This window comes from Pleurodeles waltl, chromosome 8, assembly GCF_031143425.1.
Source record: "Pleurodeles waltl isolate 20211129_DDA chromosome 8, aPleWal1.hap1.20221129, whole genome shotgun sequence".
NCBI lineage: Eukaryota > Metazoa > Chordata > Amphibia > Caudata > Salamandridae > Pleurodeles > Pleurodeles waltl.
Genome location: NC_090447.1, coordinates 321034323 through 321053551, shown reverse-complemented (window position 1 = coordinate 321053551; position 19229 = coordinate 321034323). Strand labels below are relative to the sequence as shown.

At 42.4% G+C, this 19229-nt stretch overlaps 1 protein-coding gene across 1 annotated transcript in view; it reads left to right on the top strand.

Annotated features, from left to right (window-relative positions):
* Positions 1–19229, top strand: part of ATG3 (autophagy related 3) — a 168976-nt gene that overhangs the window by 59348 nt on the left and 90399 nt on the right. The window contains exon 7 of the mRNA XM_069204178.1: positions 14332–14381. Within this exon, the coding sequence (XP_069060279.1) occupies positions 14332–14381 (50 nt within the window). The remainder of the gene's footprint in view (positions 1–14331; positions 14382–19229) is intronic.

Genomic DNA, 19229 nt, shown 5'->3' with positions numbered 1-19229 from the left:
GTATACTTTTCCGATTCTGTCTTTATTCCACTCCTTGGTTAGTTGTGCTTTCTTTGGGCTATATGCTGAGAGAAAATAAGAATGTCTTGAATTTCAAATGAACAAGGTTTTTTGACAACTTGTGACCAAATGTTGTTTTTAAGTGTGACTGAATTGAAATCTGCAAAGGTTGCTATAGCAGTTGGATAACTGCTTAAACACATACTGAAGTAGAACACTGTGTATAGTAATTGTTTGATTCTTATTATAAATTGCTTCAAGTTTCTTTTTTTTAACCACACATTGTTGAAATTTACTTTCTAGTGAAAATAAACTCAACTAAACTTTGTGTTTTGAGGAGAAGTGATCCTGGCCCAAAAATACTTCTATTCTTCTTTTTTATTTTTATTTTTTTATTTTTTTAAGAAGTTCTAAGCTATCCTCCCTCAGATAGTGATATGGACATGATTGGTGCAGTATATTTGTGGATGAGTTTCATCATGAACCCCAAGTAAGTCTTCCAAGGCTGAAGGGACTGAATACATTATGGAGTCAAATTGTTATGCACAATGAGTTCAAGAAGGTAAGCACTTTGTAAAAGTGATTCCACTGAGGCAACTATTTGTGAGTACGCAAACCAGAGTGGATATCAAATGAATGCTTTTGAGGGAGCCAAACATATTTAACTTTGTGCACCTGTTGTCATCTGTCATTGTGGGAAATCACCCAGTCTGTTCCACAATTTGCACCAGAGAAGCATCTGATACCATGGACTTGATTCACAAAGGGAACTTACACTTTTAGGTAATTTACACTTTTGAGTAAGTTTACTACTTCTTGCTTATTCGCAAAAGCTATGTAGGAGTTACAACTTAAAAAAAACTATTAAAAATCTGGCACCCCTCGTGGCCAACCACTGGTACTGCATTATCCTTCGAAAAATAATCGAAGTAGGGAACAGAAATATAAATTAGTAGACAATATAAATAAATATTACTCAACACTAACAAAATATATAAAAATAATACATATTCATAGAATATTTAACCTTATTTTTAATAAAAAAAATTATTAGCAATATTTTTATTATAATTCTGCACATTGCATATGTAAAAATGTTTAATTTTGTTTGACCTTTAAAATAAATAAATAACATAGATTTACATTCATATTAAATATTTTTTTCTATTTATATTCAAGTTTTTTTAATTTTTACCTACTTCTTTTCTCTATTTTTCCCTGTTCCTTACCATGCAAAAACGTGAGGCTCCACGTGGTAAGGTATAGAAAAAATAAACTTTTGTTGACTTGAAAATAAATATTTTTATATTAAGTATTTACTGTAAATTTATTTTGAATGTAGAACATACAAAAATGCTGCAGCGCTACTAGCTTATTTGCAATTAAGAAAAGTGATGCATCGCATTAATTTAGGTAAATTGTAATACAAACGATTAAATTCAATATTAAATTCATTATAGGCATTAAAATATTTTAAGATTAAATATGTGAATTCTTTGTAAAATAAATTATATATTCATATGTTTAGCTCTATATTCATTTCCTATGTTTTTTTTATTTATTTTTTATTCCATAACTCCATTATTTTCTTTTTGGTAGGGGGGTGTTGTTGGAGTACTAGTGGCTGGACATGTGTGGTGTTTAAGTAGTAACTTACACTGTGCTTTTGTGAATAAACAGAAGGTGGTAAAGTTACTTAAAAGTGTAAATTACTCAAAAGTATAAATTACCTTTGAGAAGCAGGCCCTATATATATTTCCACAGCACTACATGCTCCTGCAGTACCTTTCGACTATTCTCTTGTAAAAGAATCAGCACTATTTGTATGATGTCCTGCACAGGCATGTTTCCCACCTCAATGACAAGATGGAAGTCCTCATCTTTGGCTCCACCCCCTCCGCATTGGATGACTCCTGGTGGCCTGCCACTCTCGGAACTGCTCCGACTCCAACCGACCACGCACGCAACCTAGGATTCACCTTGGACCCCTCACTATCCATGACCCAGCAAGTCAATGCCAGCTCCTCCTCCTGCTTCAACACCCTCTGCATGCTCTGAAATATCTACAAATGGATACCAACCGAAACCAGAGCCCTCGTAAGCAGCAAACTGGACTACGGCAATGACCTCTATGCAGGAACCACGGCCAAACTCCAGAAGAGGCTGCAACGCATCCAGAACGCCTCCGCACGCCTCATCCTAGACATCCCCCGCCACTGCCACATCACAGACCACCTGAAAAACCTGCACTTGCTCCCAGTCAACAAGAGAATCACCTTCAAACTCCTCACCCACGCTCACAAAGCACTGCACAACACTGGACCAGAATACCTCAACAGACGGCTCTCCTTCTACACCCCGCCCCATCATCTCCGCTACGCCGACTTCGCCCTCGCAACCGTCCCAAGCGTCCGCAGAACTACAACCGGGAGTAGATCATTCTCTCACCTCGCCGCCAAAATGTGGGACACTCTTGCCACCCACCTGCGCCAGACCAAAGACTTCCTTACCTTCAGGAAACTTCTCAAGACCTGGCTCTTCGAGCAGAAGCAGCACCTACTCCCCCCCCATCCCCCCCCCCCCCCTTCTCCCACTTCACCTCCTTAACACCTTGAGACCCTCACGGGTGAGTAGTACGCTTTACAAATTCCTGATTGATTGATTGAATGGCACCCCAACACTTATGTTGTGCTGGACAGCATTCCAGATAACACACTGCAGAAGTTCCAAGTCAGTGCAAATAAAATACATTGGGCAAATGTTTCTCCAGAGACCTCCTGAGCCAAGTACAAAATGGGAAGGGGCCTAGCCTTGCTATACACCCTGATCCTTGCCATAAGAGATGGTAGGGACTACAATAATGTTCAAAGTAAATGATGAATCTCACACTGTGGATGTCTGATATCTGACCTTAAAAAGAGTTAATCAGTCACATAGGAACTTGAATCCCTTAAACTCACAGCTGAAGCACCTCATTCTCCTAAGGGAAAGCATTTAATTATCTGAAAAAGGAAACACCTGTCTATATAGCTGACTCAAAAAAGCATCTGAAAGGCTGCCTGTCTTAATTCAAAATGTACAATTAGCCTCTAGAGAAAACTGATTTCTAGTGTAAGGAGATATTATCACATGACCGTTACCGAAAGACATCCTTATTTGGACAATGGTATAACTTCCTCATTTTGAAGGTGAGGGACAAAGTGCCTTCTGGCAGATTGCTCTCCATAAGGGTAACGGTGGAAACCAAATAAATCTTAATGGACCGAAACCAATAATAAACTGATTTGACTGGATGCACATGCTGAAAAAAACTTTGGCCAGGTAGAGATTTAAGGATGAGACTACGGACACTTATTCACAGGACAGTAGTACAGAAGTACAGTAGTAGCCAATCTGAAGGTGCATGTAAGGAAGAAGAGAAAATAGACATCTTAAGAGGACCAAGGCAGAAACAAACTCTTGAGGCAAGGACATTTCTAGGGCAATTGATGGCAGTGCAACCATGCAGGCTCTGGAGGTTTAATCAGCAAGGTTGTCCTCACACTTTAATGTCTGCATCTCAAGATTCTGACATGAGTAGCTGGCATCATAGACTGGGAAAATCATAGGTCATTCAGTGGACAATTGCCATGTTAGAGTTGGAAAACTATACCCCTTGTATGTCTTATGTGCCATAGCAGAGGAATGAGACTGCATGGCATGGAGTGAGAAGAAAGTAAGCAGCCATAATACCTAAGTGTATGTGTAGAGCTTTGTGAATGAGCATGTCTTGGAAAGGACTGAGTGTGGTTTACAGAAGTGGTCTTGACAACTGACCCAAAATAGAACCTGGTTCGGGGACGGAAAAGGGTAAGGAAAGCAAAGCAGTGACATGTCGGAGGAGCTTCAAGGCCGGAGTGGAAGACTTGGGGCCAACGACGCATGACATGGCAGTGTTAAGACATAGAAAACGCCTGCATAGCATAGCTAGAGACTAAGGAAGCAGAGGACACAAATAAAACCTGCTGAAAAGGGTGTATAATACAAACAGCAGCACTTGGAACTGCAGCATGATTTTCATTTTATTCAAAGATTTTTGTCCACCAGGACTCTGCGAAAGAGATTGCCAGTGTGTTAAAAGTGTTTGAAGAAGCAGAGCCAAGGTTAAAAGCTCCTGTGCATAGGTAAGGACTATGCAGTCAGGGAGCAGCACTGATTCTTATCCCCTTAGCTGCTGCTGCTTTTCTACCCTAGTGCTGAGCTCTTGGTTTGGCTATTTAGGGTAGTTTGCATTTAGGATATCCACACCAAATTTCCAACGTAATTAGGATTGTAAATGTACCCTGAGTTTTTGGATTCCCCTGGAGGGATTGGTTTTTTTTACCAAAGACTGGGTGGGAGGGTGGGTGTTGGGGCTAGGGAGGACTCTGCAAAAATGTTTGTTTTGTTTGCTAAAAATGTCTTCAACAAAACGTTTGCTGTGCTAAAATCACCATCTAACCAGCTTTCGGGAACATTTAGAGCTGTATGAAAAACATTTTATTTTACCACAATCTGACACTTTTCTAAGAGATGACTAATTTGTTCCAAATGTATGTACTTTCAGGCTATTTCCAATTTGCAGTGGAATTAGGTGTGAAACCCATGGGTGATGCTGGAAAGCTATACATTTCTGTAATCAGTCCACAACCCTGAATTCATCAAGGGGTTATTTGTTTAGGTCCCTCATTGTTTTCCTCAAGAAAGTAATGGTTCAAATAAAAATAATGGGCAGTTTATTAAAGCAGTACACCAGTATGACCTCTACACTCTTCTGGTTGTGGAGAGATCTACAATTTCCAAGTTCCCCAACAACCCGAGGTGCCCAGAGCCAACAACTAAGCTGCACCTTACATTAGGTTGTTTTTCATCGTTTACCGAGTATAAAGCAATTCAAATGCTAAAATATAAAGTGAGAAAAATGTGTATGTAGTAAACCTATGTATTTCTCAAATGTACAGTAGATGCTAAGTTGAGGAGCAGTGGGTATTTGTACATCTCTAAATGTATGAGTACCCATACTAGCATGTGCGTCTGAAGGCATTTTGCAAAATGTCTTCTTTCATACTTACTAGCTTCCATTTGGAAGGCATAAATGCAAAGAAATCCTGTTGGCAATAACAAATGTTTTACTATTCTGTAGTGCCACATGTCTCCTGAAAAAAATGGTACCCACTTGTGTGGCTGGTCCTATCACTTGTGACACAGTACACCCAAAAATGTGACTGGAGTCGTCATCATATTTTACCCAGCGGAATCCATGCTTTTTATGTGGGTAGCTGCATATTTTGGACTCCAGCTCAGCCGTCACCCAAGAAAACCCATGAAATCCAGACATTTTTTAACACTAAACACCCTGGAGAGCACAGTGTGGCATGACCTGCGTGGCTCTCGCCAGGTAATTTTACCTAATGGCTCTTGCAAACCTCAGACCTTGGATAAAACACATATGGAAACTTACAAACCACAGACATTCTGAAAACTAGACACCCAGGGGATTCCAGGGTGGTGTGCCTTGCATAGATCCCACAATATTTTCCTACCCACAATACCCTGCAAACCTCAAACATTGCCTAAAATCACTAATTTTACTTAGTTTTATGTGAGGGACGCTTCTGGAATCAGCAGGAATCCACAAAATCCCTACCACCCAGCAATTACCCCACTTGTAAAGGCTGTTTTCTGTGCTTGTGAGATCTATTAAATATCATGTTAAGAATTTCGTGACCTGCACTAGTTATAGCATGTTAAGTTTTTTTACAAGATTTTGTAGACCCAGATCCTGTACCTGCACAATGCGCATCAAAATGTGTGCTTACTTTAACATGTTAAGCACTCCACACCATGACATATGCATCTTGTAATGTGACAAATTCAAGAGTACTGGCTCAGATGGCAGGAGAGTTTCTGGATATCTTTGTGTATTATTTCCCCCTAACTTGCTGTAAGGGCTCCCTTCAAACTGTGTTCTGGTGATATGCAAGGTGTCACCAAAATACTGCTTTTGCCAGTGCATCAACTGTTTTCTTTACAGTATTGTTTGAAACTGGCTGCAATAGCAGTGTTTTTTTCTAGCAGGAGAGCAGGCCTTTTCACCTGTACTCTTGTGGGAGAACTGCTTCCAGGCTACCCCCTCAACAGTCTGTTCAGGCTTCTATGACTGGAATTCTTTTCTAATAACCATTTGTGGACATATACAAATGGTAGCAGTGTCCAGAATGGTAGCAGTGTCCAGGGGATGTCCTTCAGAAGCAGAAGAAGGTATGAGGGTAATTGTGAGCATATCATGGTTTGGGCTGATGCATACTTGGACTTAACTGGAGTGAAAGGCCTGTTAGATTCTTATCTCCTTTGTTGTTGATGTATCTCATGTAATGGTGCAGCTTATCTATGAAAATAATGAAAGTTTCATTATTTAAAAAAAAAATGGTGGTAGTGATGAATGACAAGGGTGTGTTTGTTTTCGTTCTGTGAATAGAATTGGTTTGTGCTGATGTGAATAAGCTCCTTAGTGTGGCTTGTACAAGATGGTAGTGTCCATAATGCATGGCTAGTTGAACATGCCACCCATCACATATGCATCTTCTGCTCCTCCGTATCCACAGAACCAGGTATGTTGGGGTTAGGGAAGACAATTTACCGATTCTTCTTTAAAGTAACTTTGATTCCATGTTGGGGTGAATCAACCACACACCACTTTTAGTGCCTGTGGCTAACCCTTTTAAATTGGATGAAGTAGCAGTACCATTCCTCAGCCACCTGAGCCAGCTTATTCCAGACTCAGTTGAATAAAGAGCCTGCAGGTCTCAGAGCCAAGAGAGCGGGAAGATGCCTCTCCTAGGATTGGAGGAGCACAACGACTTTCAAAAGGTGCATCATTTCATGGTTACAAGGATAGAGGAGTGGGTTAGATATTTATTGACAACTGTCCAGTGGTTAATGTGCCTTTACCCACACTTCTTGGTAAGTCAAGAATGCTACAGTTAAACTGTGAGTTTTCCAGTATTCCTTGCTTGTATTCACTGGGCACGAACTGCTTCCTCCACCCACACCATGTGCCCGGTAGCCCAGGCATATACCTGCTGAGGACATTAGTGTTGGCCATTCACCACGCTCTTCACCCAACTCAGTTTGACCCCAGGGCTCACTGGGTATGACCAGTGGGATTTTGTCAGCTAAGGCTGGGCAGTATTCTCTTTGGGTACTGTCATCTACCATGAATAACCCTTGTCAACCAATGGTATTGCACTCTAATTGGATAACCTAGTGTTGCTTCTTGCCTTGGTGGAGGTAGAACAGTAGACCAGGCAGCTGTACTCTAGGAGGCTTGGATATTGTGTGGCACATAAAGACACACAGTCAACTTGATGCCAATCATTGCTAGATCTTTAAAGATAACTAGGACTTTGAAAAATCACTAGAATGGGCATGTAAATGTATGGTACAAAACTAGGAGCATCATCTGTGGCAGGATTTGATCCCAGCTGTTTTTACGGCATTTATGTGCTATGTTTTTTTAAATAACACATAGTCTTGTGATCATTGTTTTACATGTGCCAGCATATGAGTGCAATGGATGCCAATTTAAACTCATAAGTCGACTCTTTTTATTGTAAACAATCTCAGTCTGGTCACAGAATCCAGATGTTCTAGAAATCCAGGGATGATCCAAGCCTAAAAGACAGCCAAGGCTTTGTAGCTAGCAGAGATCTTTGAGTGTTTTTGTGGAAAGTGTCTTGCAATAGGTACCAAAAATATAGGGAATGTTAATAATTGTAAATGCCCTCACGTCTCATATTTCCGTACCTTTACCTGTAAAGATGATACCTTAATCAAAAAGGCCCACCAATATGACTGTGAAAATGCCATGTGATATTGGTAGCTGTTGTTTTTAGCTCTAGGTCAGCCAATAAAGTGGGAAACCTACCCAACCTAAAAACCTCTGAAAACTAGACACCCAGAAGAGTCCAGGTTGATGTGGCTTGTGTGTATCCCATTACTCTGTCTTGATTAAAATGTCCTGCAAATGTCACACTATACCTAAAATTCTCACTTTCCTCTCAGTGTCCATGAGGGATGGCTGTGGTATTTGGGGCTGGGTCAGTGTGGGGGTTTTCTGAAATCTGGAGACACAGGGAAAATAGGGGTTGTGTGACTTGCATTGATCCCAGCATAACACATTGCACTGGAAACATCAGAATGAATTCAAATAAAACATTTTCTCTCATTTGCCATTGGGGGATGGCTGCAGTATTTGGTCTGAGGAGCAGTGAACCATGTCAGCCCTGGATACTCCTGTAAACTAGAGACCCATTATTACTAAGATAGCATTTTTTGGCTTGATTACTCAGTGCTGCAAAGCAGGACATATATGTGAAAGAATCAGATCATACAGAAATCACAGTACTGAAATTATAGTTCAGTTGCATTTATAGCAATTTAAAAAGAATGAAATAAACAATACTTCATAGGTCATGCAAAGCTCTCCTCATGCCTTGTGTCAGGCTTCGGTTGCTCTACCAGTGCTGGTTCACAGTATCAATTCTCTTTTTTGTATGTGTCATTTTCCATTCACAAGTATGCAGGTTTAAATGCCTAAAGGCAAAGAACAAAGCTAACCAGCCAGTCGAACAGCAGTGATCAAACCTTTTAGTACAGAGCAGTTTCAAATCTAAGTTGTTTTAGTAGGATGGCAGCATTCTGAGCAAATGAGATATATCATGTTTAGGATGTGTTCCTGCAAGGCCAGAAAACACGAACTTCTGTTGCAGCCTCCTCTCCCACTCTCCTTGCATGACAGAAACCTGTAAAAACATTTTTAGCATCTGTGAGGAAAGCAGCCCAATGGTAACCTGGGGCTATCTGAAAAGCAACCATCCATAATCCACAATGACAAATCCAAGAAGTGCTCTTAGAAAACTACAAGCATATATTGAGCTAATACCAATGAACATGACCATACTCTGGCAGAGCACTACTTCTTCAGGCACCCATCCACACAAACTATTACAAGCAAGAACCCACCTAGACAACCTGACATGGATATACACAGACCAACGTGCCAGTACACCCAACCAATTTGACAGCCATGTGCAAGCACCCAAAAACACACATGTATGCCTACATAGGTGTTGACAAAAAACAAATACTACTGCTATACTTTATAGACGAGTTAATAGTTTTCTGCATCATCAAAGACTTTGCCTTTTATAGTAGATTTCCAGAAAGTAAAAGTATAATTGTATTGCATGTCTATTCTATCCTTGACCTTACCTTGTTACTTCATATAAAACCATATTGACAATTTATTAAATGCGATCTATGTTGTTGTTTGTTACCCTAATATTAACCCTGGCATTTATCTTCAGTTATCTGTTATGCTTTGTTATGAGGTGTGTAGTTCAGCTGAAGCAAACCCAAACTCCAAAATTAACAGACTTGAAAAGAAAATTCTCAGAAACAAACTATGACCAGTATGTTGAACAGCATACACATAGCAGTACAATAGCCATACAGCTATTTGTCTACAGGGCTTAACTGAATGAAACTGCAGTCACTACACAACATAAAAATGTTATATTGGTCATGATAATAGTGAAGGCGGGGTTTGGTCCTAATCAGCCCCATAGGGGAAGAGAAAAGGTTTAAGGCTCGAATAATAATGGAAGAGTCAGCCCCTATGTGTGGTTGGGTAAAACAGACACCACTGATGTCTAGTGACACTTTCCCTCGCCTTGAAGGTGGAGTCTGGGCCTGGTTCCCCATTAGTGCTCCCCTCCCTTTTAAAGTCCCAGGTGACCCAATGGATTATGGCTTGAAGTTAGCATTTCTAAGGCCAAGAGAGTTCCTGTGGACGGATGTAAAATTGCTTCTGTACCAGGCTTCAGTGAGCAGAGCAAAAAGAGAAGCCTCTGGTGTGAGTTCACCTTGGTGATGAGATCATGACCTACAGCACAGAGCATGATTTAGAACTATGCCCAGTGCCTGGTATGCCCGTCCCACAATACTCTAGGCATGAGCTGTGACCATAGGCTCCAGGTTCTGGCCCCAGGCTCTTGAATGGTTGTCATAATTTATGATCAAAAGATGAAGGCTACCCACACAGAAACCACCCTGTTATGCAAACAAATACAAAGAGCTCTACGGGCAGCAGCCACACAGCACATACTGCCTTGAACATGCCAAACACAAATGCTCATAGTGTACATCACACATACCCCGGGGAAAGTAAGGTCCCCAGTTTTCACATGGAAGATGCACCAGATGGACATGTAAAAATGCCCTAGTCACCATAAATCTGCCCTCAGCTGTCACCCCACATTGTGGAAGTCACTTTAGACTATGGCTAGATTACAATTTGGGTGGTTCCATTTTATCAGCAAATTCTAGGCTGTACAGTCAGAACTTATCACGGAGCATGGGGTACCTTCCAGAGGACTTTCAAACTATCAAGTCCACAGGGGACACACAATGCAGGTCAGAATAATAAAATATTCAATGTAGCACAGCTTTCCCAAGCCATCCAACTTCTTGTGTCACTGAAGGTGACGATGTAATTGTGTAACTAACCACTATTGGGAAACTTCAGTTTTTTTGTTTGTTTTTTTAAAATCATTTTTCGATTGTAACTTCAAACTGTTCTACAAGGGTGTTTTATATATGTTTATTGCACAGGTTAATTTATGACCTCCGTAGACACCCATACATATTCTTAAAGAACCTTTACAGTGAATTGGCTCCTACTCACAATACCTACTTGATGCGAAGTGTGGTTTTTGTATATTCCCTCACCTGATTGCCTTTACCTAAAGTCCTGCTGGGCATTGCCTAATGCTAGGCACACTGCTTTGGCTATAGCCAGGTCAGCTTCCAGCTCCCTTGGACAATGGGAAAAGCATTTGGCTGCCGTCAGGAGTCCAGAAGTGCACACCCTGACATTCACTTCACCATCTTCACACTACTTTCCCTCCCAAAGTGAGATCTGGTTACAGTCTGTGACTAAGATCCATGCTCTCATTTCTCCCACCTGATAAGGCTGTTGGGTATAACTTTTGCCTCTTCCCAATGACCAGGCACTCCTCGTACTTAGTGCCTTGTGGTGTCAGGATCAGGTTGTCCCCTTCTGCAATTCTGCAATGCCCCGCTCCACCCCCCCCCCCGTCACTCTTGTGGTCCACAAAACCTAAGCATTGAGTCTGTGAGTCATTGATGCGCTCCATGCGCATACTCCCTACTCTTAGAGCTTGCATGACTTTGTGCCTACAAGGATCAGGCAAAGCCCGCACCCTCCATTCCATCTTCCTTCCCCAAGCCTTGACTTTGCCTAGTGCTCAGTGGATCCAAGTTATGACCTAGAGCATAGACAGTTGCTTTAAAAAAAAATCTTTCCACATAAAGTGCAATGTTAGCTCCAGGGCCAATATTTTAACAACCCATACTTTAATTTGCCTAATAAAGTGTGTTATTTGCTAGCTTTTTGACAAGCACGTCTTTGTCTGAATGAGGTTTTGGAAAATAAAATTCACATGAGCACACCCTGCAAAATGTTTTCTCTCTTGTCTCTGGATTTTTAGGGATGAAATTCAACCAACCAGTCCTGTTTTGAGTGTAGCTTCCCTGTTACAACTCCACAACCAGGCAAAGGAATGTATACTCCAATTCACAAATGCTGCTTTCCAAAGTACAGCACTATCTGCAGCATTGGCTCGCTTTTTATGTACAATTTCCAAGTATCAGGATCTGCAAGATTTGAATAGAACTGCTGTGCATAACACACACTGGAGAATTAGAGGAAATGTAGGGGAGAACATGGTTGAATCCAGAGACAATTTTGATCTTCTGTTTGAAGGACTGGTGGTACATCTGAGGCAGAGTCCACTACGTGCTGTGATTAACACCATGTTTTGTTCCATGCAGACCTGAATTTGATGTGCATGAACTCTAGACATAGAGCTAGTCTTATGTCGATTTCACTTCTGAGGTGCTTGGCGTTGTCATTCCCATGTCTATCTGGTGCCTTTAAAACGTTGTTGAGGCAAGGTCATGGTTAATCAGTGATAAGCATATTTCTCTGAAAGTCCACCAGGGTAAAGTTTTGCTCAGTCACATGTTAGAAACTGTTCAAAATGACCAACGTTTGTGTGGTATTCCCCCAGATTTTCTCCTTCACTACCCTATTTTTATGAACCTGTTTTTGTTGGTTTTGGGACTCTTGTGTACTTTACTCCTGCTAACCAGTGGTGAAGTACTTGTGCTCTTCTTTCTAAACATGGTAACATTGGTATATCCCTAACTAGCACATTTAATTTATTCACAATACCTATTAGATAGTGTTACACGTACCCAAGGCCAGTAAATTAAATTTTACCAGTGGGCTGCAGCACTTATCGTGCCACCCACTAAAGTAGCATTGTAAAACATGTCTCAGGCCTGCCACTGTGGCTGTAGTGCTGTTTTAAACCAACATTTCAGTTTCGCAAAATAAACCTCTTGCCACGCCTAAACCTTCCTTTTTAATTCTAAGTCACTTCAAAAGTAGGCCCTAAAAGATCATAGAGCAGGGAGCATGGTATTTAAAAAGTAGGACTTGTGTGCTTAAGATTTACATGTCCTGACAGTGAAAACCCTCTCAAAGTCGTTTTTCCCTGTAGCAGGGCTAGCTCTCCCACGCAGTGACACTAGGTTACCTTATTAGATTTATTAACTTGCTAACTTTGCCTCTGAGCAGCACTCAGTCTGTAGCCCCACTGATGTCTAGCGGCACCCGATCATTGGCTTCCCTGACTTAATCATCTGAGTAACTCCAAAACCTTGTGCAGCTGCACTACCTTGTTGCCAAGCCCCTCTTCAGACCCAACTTGTTGGCCTTCGACTTCCGTGATGAAGTCGGAAGATAAATCTTCCACTGGACGTTCCTTGTCCCTGCATCCGACCCATCACTCCATTGCAGTCAGCCTGAACCGATGACATTGAACTGGTGTAGTGCAACCAGGTGGAGCCTGGCGCTGTTTAAACAAAACTCATACTTGTGTTTTCACTTTATTACTGTTTGAGTGCTGCATAAATACTTGCCTCTAAGGTAAGCCTAAATGCTTTTGTGCCAAACTACTTTAAAGTTGAACACAGGTTTATTTAGTGACTTTTGTGGTTCACTCTGGCAAGGATTGTGATTGTGTTTTATTACTTGAGTGGGGCTCTCACCCCTCTAAACTAATAACCCAGACCCTCCCAAAAACGTACCTCTAACATACAAGTATGGCAGCACCAGCTAGTCACCTATAAGAATGATACATCTTCATGGCTGTTACAGATGAGTCTTGTAGCAAACATGGCACTGTTAGAGCTGAAGTGGAGTGAATGAGTTAATAGTAAACATTTCATAGAGATGCCGGCAGAACCAGTCTTGGAGCTGAACCAGTAGATGTCTTCCCAACACCATCCAGTCTTTTTGTGCAGATCTTTCTCCCTCTCTTCACATGCTCCAGTGTGTGCTATACTCATCTGAGAACCTGAATATTCGTATGCTTGCAAATTGTTTTTGAAAACAGAGATGCTGCAGCAGATATTGCTCTCTCTTTACTAGTTTGTTAAAATCTGTCATATGTGCAGTTTTTCACATTCAATTGGGTGAAGGATTCAAGGGGAAAACACGGCTGCATACTGTAACATTTAGCAGGACTCATCAGTCTGCAAATGGTCTCTCTCATTCAGAGGCATATGGAAACACGATGAGAAATTTACCACAATGTGCGTTATTATTGTATGTAGCCTTCCAAGCCTCGTTCACAGCCTAGTAAAGTGATCTATTATTTACAAGATCTTGAAAACAAATGATTTCTCCACCTAAGTAAACATATCTGTTCTACTCTTTCAGGTTATCTCTGTTGATGTATACATACATGCATATGTAATATGAGAAAAGTTGCCTTTGATATGCATAACATTTGTTTCGTTATTTGAAAAAAAATATTAAAGTATTGCAGGATTTAATGCTTGGGTTGAGATGTTCCAGTGTTGGTGTTTAATGTTACAATGATGAAGAACTAACCTTACAAGTAGCTAATTTTTTCTCCCTTTTATTCATTTTGGCTAATGCATACTTCTTTTTAAGGCACAGTCATGTCTTCACTCGGTAATAGCAGCTTTCAAACTTGGGTGTATTGGTTGACACATATATATAAAAAAAAGAGTGATGAAGGACTTTATTTTTGTTATCTTTTCACTGAGAATTTGAACCAAATACTGAGGAAATAAATTCTGATTACAGTGCATTTAAGGATTTTCTTATTCCTATGTATTTTATTCACTTTACAGGTGTTACTGGAGTGACAGAAGCTATTAAAGAGATTACACTGGACAGTAAGGTCAGTTTTTCGGAATTTTCGAACCCTAGGCATATCCCTGGTTATGGTGATGAGTTTACTTCAGTTGCATGATATGATTATTTGGCACTGTCTGTTTAGTTCAAATTTGCTTACCTCCTCTGAAATGTGTTCAAGCATGGTGTGTATACTATTTCATCATACCTTTGGGGAGCCTCTTCCTTGCTCTATCCCTTTTTCTATTTTGGGAGAGCCCAGCAGCTGTGATTTGCTGTGCCACTCCTTTCTTGGAATAGCAAATTAAGTCAACAAAATGTATCATGACACATACGGGTGTGTGTGTGTTGATGTATGCACGCACATAGGTAATGATGCAGAGGGCAGCTGTTTTACCTTTTTTTGTTGCAGATGCTGTTCAGTGTTTCTTTTTCTTGTATAGTGTGGACTGGTTCGATGAAACAAGTGAAACAGTTGAAAGTACAATAGTAGCTAGGGTTGCCTCTAAAGAGCCCAGTGGGAGACTCCCAGAGGGTACTGTGATAGATGATTGCATGCATCAGACTGTTACTGGTGCAGCATTCATACTGTGTCCCAGATTGAGTGAAATGCTAATCGTGGGTATGCCCTAATTCTTGACTCTTAACATATTTTCAGCTAGGACCTCCAGAAAAAAGCAGCTGTGGTCCATGACAAAACCATTCATTGTGAAACTTGGAAAGAATACGAGACAGACCGACACAGTTGATCTAGAATATGAATAATCAGATTCATTTTTAAAGAAAGCCTGTATTGCGTTACCTTTGAGTCCTGCTATCAACCAGCCTGCACAGCAATTGTGGATCTTGGGGGAAGCTGTAAGGGAATCATTAGAGTATGTAATACTCTTACTGTTCTCTCCAGATAGAGTGAAAAGATAAGAGCAAATTGTGACTGGATTTGAGAAATTAGCGGCTATACCTGGAATGGACCAATGCGTGCATTATTACCAAGTGTTGCCTAATGTACACTGCACTGTGATCCAGATGCTATATAAGAGCTATCTTTTTCTGTTAAAAACTCAGATATTTAATTCAGATTCTCACAAGCTGTGCTGGAGAGGTATTAATATGTTCGATGGCATCTGTCGCTGTAGATACGCATGTTCTGCAATAGCTCGCCATCTGGTGTTGGGCCGGAGTGTTACAAGTTGTTTTTCTTCGAAGAAGTCTTTCGAGTCACGGGACCGAGTGACTCCTCCTTTTGTCTCCATTGCGCATGGGCGTCGACTCCATCCTCGATTGTTTTTTTTCCGCCATCGGGTTCGGACGTGTTCCTGTCGCTCCGAGTTTCGGAACAGAAAAAATAGTTAATTTCGGAAGATTTTCGTCGGTATTGTTGCGTTCGGGATCGGCATACTTACATTCAACACCGCATCGAAGATCGAAGAGCTCCGGTGCCCTTCGGGGTAATTTTTCGATCCTCCGTCAGGGCCTGGTCGGCCCGACCGCGTGCTGAAGAACGCCGATGGAACGGACCCCGTTCCGTTTCTGCCCCAAATGCCACAATAAATACCCCTACACAGACCAACACTTGGTCTGCAACCTGTGCCTGTCACCTGAGCACAGCGAAGACACCTGCGAGGCCTGTCGTGCGTTCCGGTCCCGAAAAACACTCCGAGACCGTCGAGCCAGAAGACTTCAAATGGCGTCCGCACCGACAGCCCGACGGGAGTTCGAGGAACAGGAAGAGGAAGGTACCTTCTCGATCCAAGACTCAGACTCCGAAGGATTCGACGATACACAAACCGTGAGTAAGACGTCGAAAACCACACAAAGAAACATTTACAAGGCCCAGGGGACGCCACTGCCACCAGGCCATGGCTCAACCCATAAAATCGGTGACCGACCGTCGGCACCGAAAAAGGCCCAAACAGTGCCGAGATCGTCCGACTCCGGTCGAGACACCGGCACGCAGCCTTCTCGGGACCGAGAAAGTGCTGGAGACAAGCCTCGACACCGAGATGCCGGTGTGGACACGGCTCGACGCCGAGACAGCGGCACCGAAACAGATCGACGCCGAGAGGTTTCGGCCCCGAAAAGGAAAAAAGTCACCTCGGAGCCGAAAAAACACGCAGACACAGTTTCGACGCCGAAACAAACTGCAAGCGACCCAGCTTCAGGCTCTTATACAGAAGAGCACTCGCTAACCTCCCAAATGCAGAAGCATAGGTTTGAGGAAGAGCTACAAGCAACTGATGCGGACCATACGCAAAAGCGTATCTTCATTCAGCAGGGGACAGGAAAAATAAGCACCCTTCCCCCCATTAGGAGAAAGAGAAGGTTGGAGTTCCAGACGGAACAAGCACCACAACCAAAAGTGGTGAAAAGAGTTACACCACCACCCTCTCCTCCGCCCGTGATTAACGTTTCACCAGCACAAACGCCATCACACTCCCCAGCTCACACCACCATGAGCCAGGGTGACCAAGACCAGGACGCATGGGACCTATACGACGCCCCAGTGTCAGATAACAGCCCAGAGGCATACCCTACAAAACCATCTCCACCAGAAGACAGCACCGCGTACTCTCAGGTGGTGGCTAGAGCAGCACAATTTCACAACGTAAGCCTCCACTCAGAACAGGTCGAGGATGATTTCCTGTTCAACACACTCTCCTCCACCCACAGCTCCTACCAAAGCCTGCCTATGCTCCCTGGTATGCTCCGGCACGCAAAAGACATATTTAAGGACCCGGTCAAAAGTAGGGCAATCACACCAAGGGTGGAAAAAAAGTATAAGCCGCCTCCTACAGACCCGGCTTTCATCACAACACAGCTGCCACCAGACTCTGTTGTTGTAGGAGCAGCTAGGAAAAGGGCCAACTCTCACACATCTGGAGATGCACCACCCCCAGATAAAGAAAGCCGCAAGTTTGATGCAGCTGGTAAAAGAGTCGCAGCACAAGCTGCAAACCAGTGGCGCATCGCGAACTCCCAGGCACTACTTGCGCGCTATGACAGAGCCCACTGGGACGAGATGCAACATCTCATTGAACATCTGCCCAAAGACTTCCAAAATAGGGCAAAACAAGTGGTTGAGGAGGGACAGGCCATCTCCAACAACCAGATCCGCTCCTCCATGGACGCTGCAGATACAGCTGCACGGACAATTAATACATCTGTAACTATCAGAAGGCATGCATGGCTCCGAACGTCTGGATTTAAACCAGAGATTCAACAAGCAGTTCTCAATATGCCTTTTAATGAAAAAGAACTGTTCGGTCCAGAAGTGGACACAGCGATTGAGAAACTCAAAAAAGATACGGACACTGCCAAAGCCATGGGCGCACTCTACTCCCCGCAGAGCAGAGGGAATTACAGCTCATTCCGTAAAACGCCCTTTCGAGGGGGGTTTCGGGGTCAAAGCACACAAGCCAGCACCTCACAAGCCACACCGTCCAGTTACCAAGGACAGTATAGAGGAGGTTTTCGGGGACAATATAGAGGAGGGCAATTCCCTAGAAATAGAGGAAGATTCCAAAGCCCCAAAACCCCTACTACTAAACAGTGACTCACATGTCACTCACCCCCTCCACACAACACCAGTGGGGGGACGAATAGGTCATTATTACAGAGCATGGGAGAAAATCACTACAGACACTTGGGTTCTAGCAATTATCCAACATGGTTACTGCATAGAATTTCTACAGTTCCCTCCAAACATACCACCAAAAGCACAAAATTTAACAACACACCATTCCAATCTCCTAGAGATAGAAGTGCAGGCACTATTGCAAAAGAATGCAATCGAATTAGTGCCAAACACACAAATAAACACAGGAGTTTACTCACTGTACTTTCTGATACCAAAGAAGGACAAAACACTGAGACCAATCCTAGACCTCAGAGTAGTCAACACTTTCATCAAATCAGACCACTTCCACATGGTCACACTACAAGAAGTATTGCCATTGCTAAAGCTGCACGACTACATGGCAACTTTAGACCTCAAGGATGCTTATTTCCATATACCAATTCACCCATCGCACAGGAAATACCTAAGGTTTGTATTCAAAGGAATACATTACCAATTCAAGGTACTGCCTTTCGGATTAACAACCGCACCAAGAGTCTTTACCAAATGTCTAGCGGTAGTCGCTGCACACATCAGAAGGCAGCAAATACATGTGTTCCCATATCTAGACGACTGGCTAATCAAGGCCCATTCGTTAATAGAGTGCTCAAATCACACAAATCATATCATACAAACCCTCTTCAAACTAGGGTTCACCGTCAATTTCACAAAATCCAAGATTCGGCCACGCAAGGTACAACAATACCTGGGAGCCATAATAGACACATCAAAAGGAGTAGCCACTCCAAGTCCACAAAGAATTCAAAATTTCAACACCATCATACAACGCATGTATCCAACACAAAAGATACAAGCAAAGATGGTATTACAACTCCTAGGCATGATGTCATCATGCATAGCCATTGTCCCAAACGCAAGACTGCACATGAGGCCCTTACAACAATGCCTAGCATCACAGTGGTCTCAAGCACAGGGTCACCTTCTAGATCTGGTGTTAATAGACCGCCAAACTTACCTCTCGCTTCTGTGGTGGAACAACATAAATTTAAACAAGGGGCGGCCTTTTCAAGACCCAGTGCCACAATACGTAATAACAACAGATGCTTCCATGACAGGGTGGGGAGCACACCTCGATCAACACAGCATACAAGGACAATGGAACGTACATCAAACAAAACTGCATATCAATCACCTAGAACTTCTTGCAGTTTTTCAAGCACTAAAAGCTTTCCAACCAATAATAGTTCACAAATACATTCTCGTCAAAACAGACAACATGACAACAATGTATTATCTAAACAAGCAGGGAGGGACGCA